Genomic DNA, 10904 nt, shown 5'->3' with positions numbered 1-10904 from the left:
TGATTACATTCCTTTACCTGTTTGCTTCTTATATATTTCAAAACTATTCTTCTTACCCAAATTGTTATTATTGCCTATTTCCCCATCATATCATGCCATAGATTTCATTCATCATTAGAGTGTGAACATAATTTATATAACATTCTTAGAATAAATAATGTATAATGACACATGAACCACCAAATAAGGATTATTTATGATGCGGTCGAAGAAGGATTTATTCAAAAGAGACAATATTAATGATAAATTCATATAAAGAATTGACACTATTACTAATGTAAAATTTAAATTTTTTTAAGATAATGTTGATATTTCTAGTTTATTGCATTAATACTTTTCGCTGGAACAGAAATAACAAATGTTTCTTATTTGTACCGTTGTTAATTATAACAGGACATACTTGTCTGATTCTCTATTAACAAGATTTTTGATGTAGAGACTCTTCTGAGTTAGTCACTGAGTTAATCATTGACTCTGACATATCATTAATAGATATTTCAAGGGAGGATTAACTAGGAAGAGACAATACTAATGAAAAATGAACTAAACTCACATTATCTCCAACACAAAATCTTAAGACAACAAGTTTTTAATCGTTTTTCTTGTATATTGTTCAATTCTTTCATTTTTACTCCATGTATATCTTAAATTCATACTTAATTTTTCAATAATATACAATATTATAAGTATTTTATATATAACATTATAGGTATCTTATAGTGAGATTATAAATATAATACGAGTGATATACAAGTTTTAATAAAAAATTATAGTGTTTTTATTACTTATATAATTCCTTATTCGAATTAAACAAATATTTAAGATTACCATAAGTGTTTTCATTACTTATATATTATGTAATGTAGTTATTTATTTGATTAAATCCATATTTAAAATTAAGACATGAACAAAACTTATGCATTACAATGAAATCATGTAAACTTATCATAGTATTCATTAAATCATGTTTCATTAATTATTACCTACAGTAACATATATTTTAATTAATTGTTAGTGTAGAAGTATTACAATTAAATTCAATAGTAATACTAATTATTTCATATAAATAATGAAGGAAATATTAACATAAGAATTCAACTTTTTTTTTCTTCTATTTCAATGTATGTAAGTAGGTTCATTATTGGGGCCTAACGTGATTTTAAAATATAAATTTAAGTATGAGTTAACATTTCTTTAACATCTTTTATGCAGAAGTCTTTTTAGCATAATGGATGCAGAAAATAGTTTTTCATTTGAATTGTGTTACTGAATATTGAGTGTACACGATTTCAATTTGAATTTGATGTTATTTTATTTTAATTAAATATACACATAACTGCGCAATATATGTAAAGATGCAATGAAACTTGGGTTGAATAACGTCATGTCCTCAAATTCCTATATAAGGTTTTAAAAATATTTCATATTATGTTATTTATATATATTTACAAATATAAATAAAATAAAAGTATAAATGATAAAAGAAAACAAAGTTAGATAAGATTGATTATTATAATATAAAAATTATATATATATGTGTGTATATATATATATATATATATATAAAATTCAAGGAATATATTCCACTGTTACCGAGCATTCTACACTCCTACTCAGTCCATTAGAACTCAGTATCTTGGTTGGGCCTCCCTCTTAGAAATCTCAATTCCATTTTTACTATTTACACTTCCCTAAATTTTTATCGCATTCCACCTTCCTTTAATTTTTGTTATTACAAAATATACCCTCTTATCGAAATAAAATTGCAATACCTAAATCCTATTCTTTATACTATATTTACTTTATTTTTGTTATCTTCTCAATCGTTTCTACCAAATTATTATTTTTTTCTATTATATGTTTGTAAATTAATTAATCATCTTTAAAAAAACATTATTTAATATTCCATTTGTTTGAATATCTTTTTATATATAGACTCCTTTCTGATTTATATTAGTTTTATATTAACAAGCAAACTTAAAACTAATGAATTAAGAGAAGTTCATTACGGTTCAAATTGTATATCTACACATATAATAGTGTAGAATAATTTTTGTCTTAGCTCCCACAACGAAATAATTAAAATATTTTATCTATAAAAAAAATTAAAATTTATTATATCTATATTGTTTTATCCAAATATAGCATTTGAAAATAGATTTAAATAGAAAAAAAATGGAAATGTATTTTAATTTTCTAGAAATGGTGACCGAACACATGGTAACGGTTCTCCCTTAAGCTTCTTTTCCTTTCCTTTTTGTTAAAGGAATTTCAATCTCAGGTTGTGTCTATCTATCATGAATTTTGCTCGCAATCGCTTCCGTCTTCGGTACGTTCTTCTATTTCCTCACCTGTTGCAGCGGTTATTATCATCTCATTTCACATTATTTCTCTCACTTCCTTCTATTAGGGTTCTTTTTTCTTCACAACAAAACATTGATTTTCGTTTTAATCACGTGATTCAGTTTCCGTAGGTGTGTGTGTGTGTGTGTGTTCACTTGTTGATTTAATGTTAGTGTTTTTTTTCTGATGCGATTATGCTTTAAGAAGCTAAATTGTGGTAAACAATTCGTATTAAAATGAAAGGAAATGGAAGATAAGGTGATGTTAGTATTTAAAAGTTATATTTCCCTTGAATTCGATATGTGTCGTATTTGCGCTAGAAGTGCATGTATTATGATCTGAAGTATGTGTATAACATTTTATTTTAAGGAAATGTTTCATTTCTGTTAATACATCACTTCTCTATATAATGTGAACGTGTTGCAGGGCGTGTTCTGACACTTGTTTTGATGCTTTGATGTCACCGATAATGGCCAAATTGAGGACCAAATGATGCCTGATTCATGGTTATTGCTATAGTATTGTAACGTGATTCAGAATGTGGAACTTTGCATCTAGTCTCATTTCTGGAAGTGTGGGTCTGAAAAATGAATATGATTCTCCAAAGTCAATTCAACCTGCTTCAGAATATTCTGATGACGACACTTCTATGGTGAGCAGAGAGGAAAGGCTGGAATGCCCAATATGCTGGGAATCCTTTAACATTGTTGAAAATGTGCCTTATGTCTTATGGTGTGGTCACACTCTTTGTAAAAATTGCATCCTTGGATTACAATGGGCTGTGGTGAAATTTCCAACACTGCCAATTCAGCTTCCACTGTTTATCTCCTGCCCATGGTGTAACCTTTTGTCTCTGCGTTTAGTATACCAGGGAAATCTGAAATTCCCTCGCAAGAACTATTTTCTTCTTTGGATGGTTGAGAGCATGAACGGTGATGGAGTGAAGTCACATTCTACTGTTTGTGGGGATCATCAACCAGTTTGGCAAATTAAAGACAGCTTAGCAACTGTAAGTCAAGTAAGCCATGGCAGCCTTCAGAGAGAACAAATTTGCCATCCAGAGTCTCCAGTTTCCAATCAGAGTCATGGAAATACCAGTAATTACCTTAGTATAGAAACCCTGCATACATCCCTGCGGAAGTCGCTGCTTTTATTTATTCACTTGACTGCAAAGTTCCCATTGATCATTATTTTTCTTTTGATTGTCTTATATGCAATACCAGCCAGTGCAGCCATTTTGGCTCTGTATATACTTATTACCATTCTGTTTGCTCTCCCGTCATTTCTCACGTTGTACTTTGCATATCCTAGTTTGGATTGGCTTGTCAGGGAAATTATCAATTGAGATTGAGGTTGTGTGTCCTCTGCTTTGAAAGCATTATGAGTGTTAGTTTGCTTCACCTTGTGGCCACCTTCATCCGGTGTCTTTTACTTTGCAATTAGCCAACATCTCCATTTACAACCTGTAGCATTTATCTTATCATATATAGCCCCAGTCAATCTCAGTACAGTTTTTGGGTTTTTAGCTCTGGTTGAGCTTGGCTGGTAGGGAGGAGGGATACCAGTTTCTCGCACAAACTATTTTGATGACGACCAAGGCCATGGAATGAATAAGGTAATGAATAATGATTTTGCCATTTGCTGTGGCAAATGGTTGCTTTATCAGTATTTGAACTTCATAAGAACCCCCTTTTTTATTGTAGTTATGGAGTGGATCAATAACAGAAAGTTATTGTTATTAAATTGCTTACCGTGTTATTTTTACTAAATGTAATTTGTACTATTATTATTAGTGGAGTTGTTTGCCCGGTTACATTTGCAAAATTTGTAGTATTAAATGCATATTGCATATTGCATAGTATATCTTGTTTTCATCTCATAAAGTATGTTCAATCAATTATTGAATATGACTGCAAACTAAGTTACACAAATTCAGCTAATTAAAATCGAGATGTTTGTTGATGATGATATTTTTGGAACATAGTAAGGATTAAGAAAAGTGTTTGGACATAGTTTGGGTGATTATGGAGAGGGAAGCACTACTCAGCTAACATCCAAGAAATACCAAAACACAACCTCAGTTCTTTCCTTTTCCTTGAAAATTCCTTTTGTGTTCTCTTTGCCGTTTTGTTTTGTCAAGTTTAGAAAAGAGTTTATATTTCAAACAAAATACATATTAGTCTCTCTAACCGAATGTTCCTAGTGTTTTTTAACTTGTGGTGTGGTGTCAAAGTTAATTGACTTTTGTGAACATGATAAAACATGTTATTAGGTAAGCGAATCGGAGTTGGGTAGAAAAAAATTAAGCCTAAATTCAAGTGAAGTTTAAGTATTAAGTATTAAATCTTATATTTTACCAAGTAAAGCTCAACTAATCTTAGCTTATTTTGTTTGTTATAAATATTGGTGAAAGATAAAAAACAATCATACTTTAAAAAAAGTGTTTTTAAAATGTTCTTATTTATTTAAGGAAATCGTAGTTTTTTTTTTCATACTTTTACCAAAATTTAAAGGTAGCAAGACCTATATATCATTAGTGGGGAAGACTTATTTGTTTTTAAGGTTTTGAAGTTCAAGCACTCTCAATGAAAAAAATATTATTGAAATGAAAGAATTTGGTAATAAGGGTGAACTAGTTTATGTTGACTGAAGTTTAATATACCCTTTTACTTAATCTAATTATACATTGTATATATATTTTTGATTAGTGTTAGATTTGTTGAGTGGATCATCAAATTGAGTAATTCTAAAAAACATGGAATTTTTAAGAAATAAGTACTTCAAAATAAATATTTTTAATTTTCTTAATATTTGCAAACGAGAAATCATCTTTATAACATATATTAATAATATTCAAATGATAAAATAATATTTTTATTACATTGTTAGGTTGAATCTGATTTATTGAATTTAAAATTTAGGATCATTTACACATTCCAATTCTAATTAACTACACACAAAAAATTATCTAGACCACCAAAACCATAATTAGATTAAGATAATCTATTTATATTTCTTTTCGTAAAGTTATTAATGACAAAAGTGATAGAAACTACATATCAATAACTTTCTTATAAGAAAAATATAAATAAATAGCTCATGTACTAAGTTTTTTTACATTATCTTTTTATCACAAATCGACGTACATGATAACTTTTATTATTTCGAAAGTTATATATACTATGTTTATAATGATCTCTTTGTTCTTAAAAAGACATTTCACACCGTAAAAAACTCTATAATGGTCCTGATCGTGGTCGTGTATAGAAATCAAATTTCATTTAAAATAGCTTTCATGAAACTTTAGTAAAATGATTTATGTTTTGCTCATATTTTTTTATTTAAAAAAAACTTGTTAAAGTAATGCAACTTCAATAAACTTTATTGTAATATTTATGTAAAAATTTTTATGCACTAAGTAAGCTAGTTTTTATTGCATGTATATTGTATATAGGCAACTAGAAATGGATCAAATCATCTTTAAAATTAGCTTTTGTTTTTCTAAAAAGTTTTAAATTAGTTTGAGACTCAATAACTATTTTGTTTAACTTTACTTACAAAATCAGATGAACTTAAATTTTCTTTCTACAAGTTGTATATTTAGTTTTTAATTAGTTACTTAGACTGTAGTTTATAAATGATTTTCTTCTATTAAAATATATAAATAACTTTTTTTTTAAATTATATAAAAAATATTTTAGCTTTTTACATACATAAGTGTTAATTCAACCTCTTATATTACAAAGGATTAATTTTGTTACATAAAACATTGACCTATATTGAAATTGATATCTTAAAAAAGTGTTTTTGATTAATAATATTTAATAAATATATTGATTTGATTCTAACAATTATTTTTTTATTTGTAAACTGATAATATTAAAATGTCAGATTTTTAGAATGTTTTAAAAAAAAAACATTTGACTAGAATGATTATATGTCCATTCAAGATTAATAAAGTAATTCTCAAAACAAAATATTAAGTTTATTAAATGTTGAGTATCAAAACAGAGAAATTATTAATCCTATGATGAATAGTTTAAAACAAAGTAAATATTATACAAGGCTACACACACAGAGATTTTATATATATATATATATATATATATATATATATATATATATATATATATATATATATATATTTCAAACCAAAAGAATTGTGTATTAATGTCCTAAAATATACTTTTATGAAGTTTTTAACAACATGCCGTTAACCAAAGGTATGTTTATTCAAATTTTAACTGAAAAAAATATTAAATGATCAAAATGAATGAAAACATTCTTTTGGTGTGATAATATTAAATGACAAGATGTGGACCACGTATTTATGATTCTTGCTAAATTTTAATTAGTTAATAATAAAAAATGTGTTGAAGTGAATGTGTTTGTTGAGTTTTTTTTTTTTTTTTTGTTCAAATTTTGAATTTTTTGATTTTTGGAGAATTGTAATGTCTTGAAGTGAATGTATTGGAATTTCTTTTTAATTTTTTTGTGTAAATTAAATATTTTTTACCGTGAAAAAAATCAAGATATTTCATTTTTTTTTTCATTTTAAAGGAAAGTAGGAATTTTAATTTCTTTTTGACAATTTGAAATTTGGATTGAAAGCATAATTGAAATCCAAAATTAATTTTCCATATCATAAAATTTAAAAAATACATTTTCAAATTTTAACCAGATTACCATATTTTACTTTTAATGCTTGCAAAGTTTGAAAAAAGACATTAAAAACCAGTTCATGAGTGCATTAAATATTCAGATTTCGAATGGGACACTAAAAATCCAAAAATAAAAAAATTATTTATTTATGTTTCTATTTTCTTTAGAGTATATTATATTTTGTATTTTGTATTAGTATATATAATAATGATAAGATAACAAAACAAACGCGTAGTGAAGCAACAAGCTCAACGAACGAAGCAGAAGAAACAAAAACCAGAAACTGTTGCTTTCTTGCGCGCATGTTCTCTTCCCAAAAGAAATAACCCTTCAAAAATGATGGTTCAGTGTTCACTTTGTTACGTTCTGTTTCCCTTTTCCTCGCTTCTCTGTTGAAGCACCCTTTTGCTTCTGAGGCTCCGCTGTGAACGTATAAAACAAAGGTACCTTATTTTCAAAATATCATGATCTGGGTTTTTCAAGTTTTCTTCCAAAACCAAGTGCATTTGCTGAAAATTGTGATATTGGTGGATTTTAAGAGCATGCTTTAATATTTCTCCCTGCTCCTTTGTCTTGGATTGCTTCATTTCGGTGTGTGTTTTGCTAAGAAGTTTGCTTGGCCGTTACGGTTTCTAGCTGTGGGTTCTGAAGCTTGAAGAATCGGCTTAAGGTGATGCTTTAGTTAGAATATAAATGTGAATTTCTTCAATTGTTTGTTCTTACGTTTGCATGAAATGGGTGATGATTAGTGATGCATGTATCATCATTTTGTTTCGGATGAATATTATTACACTCTATCTCAAGCATTGTTTAAGTTGATCGCGATCAAAATGTACCTGCTTGTAATGTGATCTTCTAGTTATTTTCCTCTTAGTTGATTGCGTTGGTACTTTGTTATTGATGTGCTTGGTGCTTGATACGTGCCTTTTTTTTTTTCATTAGGGTCAGTTAAAGCTTATAGATGCATGGTCGAGATAATTGTACTATAAGAAAAAGTGTTAGTTAGACGTGATTGAATAATCTGTTTAGATCTGCCTCTAATCTACACATTTGAATCAAATTCATTATTTGCAGTAAAGATTTTTTGTTCATTTTCAGTTTGAGATACCTTGTTTGAGTTTCAAGTCATAAAAAAATATCAAATCATCTGTTTTTCCGAACGCTATGGATTTTTTGGCCTAAATTGAGATTTGCTTTGAACATATTCTGTTTTTGTTAGCTTCCAAAGATTGCGCTGAGAACGGTACTTTTCTTGTTATCTGATATTATCCAGTATTTAGTTTTCTTGTTGCTTCTAATCTTAACAAATTTAGGTATTGGTTATGTACTTTGACTGAACGTTGATCATTATATTGCTTTTGCTGTTAATCAGTGAATACTTCGTTTTTGCTTTTATTTAAAAATAGCTTTGTTTCTTTATTAAGGATATTTGCCGCGGATCTTGTTCTGCATAGCAAAAATAGCTGAAGGCAAGGGTTGATTCATCACTGATCTCAGAAGTAACAATGTCAAGTGGTGCCAAATTACGAAGGCATTCCGATGGAATAGCAAGATCTGGAAATGATGAAAGAAAAGTTGTTGTTCCTCGTTATCTCAGAGCATCTATTGGCTCCTGTCATGATTTTTGTAAATATGGAAGGATGAATGTGGAGGAAGCAAAGGAGACACTCTCCATGCTTAAGAGAGCTGGAAGAAAATCACTTTCCCGAAGTTCAGATAACAGTATTGGTGGGATAACGATATCAGTTGCCAAACAGAAAGCTTCACTTGATTCCAAGCCAACACAGATGTCAAAAGTGAAAATTTCTTCAAGTTCTGAGGGGGAAATTCCATCAAAACCAACTTCTATAAGGGTGGAATCTTCACCAGCAGCAATTTCTCAGAGGGTGAAAACTCATCCAAAATTAACTTCCAAAATAGTCAAAGCTTCATCAAAATCTATGTCTACGATGAAGCAAGCTTCACCAAAGGTGTCTTCTTCTGAAGATAAAGAAGTGCAGTTGTCCGAAAAGCATGCGACTCCAATGAAGACCACATCTTCTATGAATTCTTCTGAGGGACTTGGTGGCCAAAGGATTAGTAAGATTAAGTTGAGAAAGAGGAAAAACTCACCCAGGTCTTCACCCGGAGGCATTGGAAGCGTTAGTGCAAGAAAGCACAAAGGCCTGAAAATTGTGCCTCATCTTATGATTATGAATCAACCCGCTATAGAAGTAGAACCTGAAGAGCACAACAAGGAGGCTCAGGAAAAGACTTTGTATGTCATCAAGATGGAAAGTGCAAACCAAAGTTCACAATCTGATCAAAACGAAAGCCAGGAAATTGAATCTCCCCTTTCTAATTCGTTATCACCCTCCTCAATTTCTCTAACCTCACCCCAAGAAGACCAAGAGGAATCGGAATATGCAAATACTGAATCCGAGGAGGATGTTCCTCCCCAAAACCATGAATTTGAATACCAGGCTAATGTGGATACACTGGAAGCTGAGGAGAATGGAAGGCATCAAAAAGATGTTGAGGTTGCTTTTTCCGAAGACAAGGACTGCCAAAAGTTGAGTGGAGAATTGGCTGAAACTCAAATTGACGAAGATAATCTGAAAAGCCTGGAGAGAGGAAAAGTGCTAAGGGACAACGCCACTGATGAGTCTGCTGCTAGAACTGGTCCAGAGATGGTTGTTTTGAGACCTGAAGATGAGAAGGAGAAGAAAGATGAAGAAGAATTGTATAACAATGTGATTGAAGCAACAGCAAGTAAGCTTGTTGAAGAGGGCAAGGTTAAAGCATTGATTGATGCCTTTGAAAATATAATATCTCTTGAAGAGAAAAGGACTTTGGCAAACATTTTCAACTGATCTGGGTAGACTTTTTCTAGATTTCTCTTACTCTATAAAGAGATGATAGGAAAATAAATCCAAGCTTGTTGCAGTAAATGTTAGCCAACAAGCTGTTGGTTCAGCTGAAAAGTATAGATAGATTAGCCTTGCCTGTAGAGACCGACCTGGGTGTGTAGTGTTGAAAGAGGAATCTCTGTTCACCACCACTCATTAAATTGCTCAAAATATTAGGTTAACTCTTCATCCTGTTCTTGAAACTTATATCTGTTGTTGTTATTGATTTTATCTTTGACTTAAAAAAATATAGCACGGATCATGCATTCATTCTAGCCAGCAAATGAAAAGTGCTTTGAGCTTGTGAAAATTTCGGTTCTGTGTACTCACATGAAAGTAACAGTTTTGGCACTGTGCATATGTTTAGGGAAAAACATCGTGTGTCTTCCAAATCAAAGTGGCTGTTTTTTTGCTATACTAAAGGAGGGCAATTGCTTCCAGCACTTCTGGAATTTTGATTGATTAGGATAGGAGTGATGCAAAGTTAGATTTTGTGAATGCGATAGCTACAAGTCACACACAAAACACTAATTATTACTCGAAGCAATATAAGACTTCTAGAAGCATGTAGCTCTTGTATACGAAGAAAAAGAAGGAATGTGCAAATTCAAGGATAATTATTCTATTCCTCTTGTTTTCAATTTTATGGGGAAATTTGACCCAAAACCTTGACTTGAATTAATGAAAAGTGTGAGATCTATTTGACAATCCCTCTTTTAACTAGATAAAAAAAAAATATAACTACATTTTGTACCCATCAAAAATAGAAATATATTAACTAAAATATAAATATAATAAATATAAATAAAATAAAATACATTACCTAAAAATTAAATAAAAACTATTTACAATAAAATTTATAAAAAAACTTATACTTACAATAAAATTAAAAAAATAGTTTTTATTATCATAGAAAGATATGCTATAAATGTGCATTATTCTCCAACTTCATTCATAATTAATTTCTATCAAAACATCACACCACTAAAAAATCATTTATTTTCAAGTACA

The 10904-nt window shown here is 29.6% G+C and overlaps 2 protein-coding genes across 3 annotated transcripts; both read left to right on the top strand.

Moving 5' to 3' along the window:
- The first annotated feature begins 2209 nt into the window (after nucleotides 1-2209).
- LOC114183451 lies at nucleotides 2210-4156 on the top strand. 2 transcript variants are annotated; one of them, XM_028070475.1, is made up of 2 exons: nucleotides 2210-2329; nucleotides 2770-4156. In XM_028070475.1, the coding sequence occupies exon 2, from the start codon at nucleotides 2882-2884 to the stop codon at nucleotides 3686-3688; it is 807 nt and encodes a 268-aa protein (XP_027926276.1). In that variant the 5' UTR covers nucleotides 2210-2329; nucleotides 2770-2881; the 3' UTR covers nucleotides 3689-4156. The 2 variants fall into 2 exon arrangements, with proteins under 2 accessions (XP_027926276.1, XP_027926277.1); XM_028070476.1 differs by lacking the exon at nucleotides 2210-2329 and adding an exon at nucleotides 2351-2474.
- Nucleotides 4157-8510: 4354 nt separating this feature from the next.
- On the top strand, nucleotides 8511-9857 carry LOC114186154. The gene has a single exon (XM_028074183.1). It carries the CDS (start codon nucleotides 8511-8513, stop codon nucleotides 9855-9857), a length of 1347 nt encoding a protein of 448 aa, XP_027929984.1.
- Nucleotides 9858-10904: the final 1047 nt, after the last annotated feature.

The sequence above is a fragment of the Vigna unguiculata genome, chromosome 5 (genome assembly GCF_004118075.2).
Source record: "Vigna unguiculata cultivar IT97K-499-35 chromosome 5, ASM411807v1, whole genome shotgun sequence".
Lineage (NCBI taxonomy): Eukaryota > Viridiplantae > Streptophyta > Magnoliopsida > Fabales > Fabaceae > Vigna > Vigna unguiculata.
The sequence above is the reverse complement of the archived record's forward strand: the minus strand, read 5'-3'. Positions and strand labels throughout refer to the sequence as shown.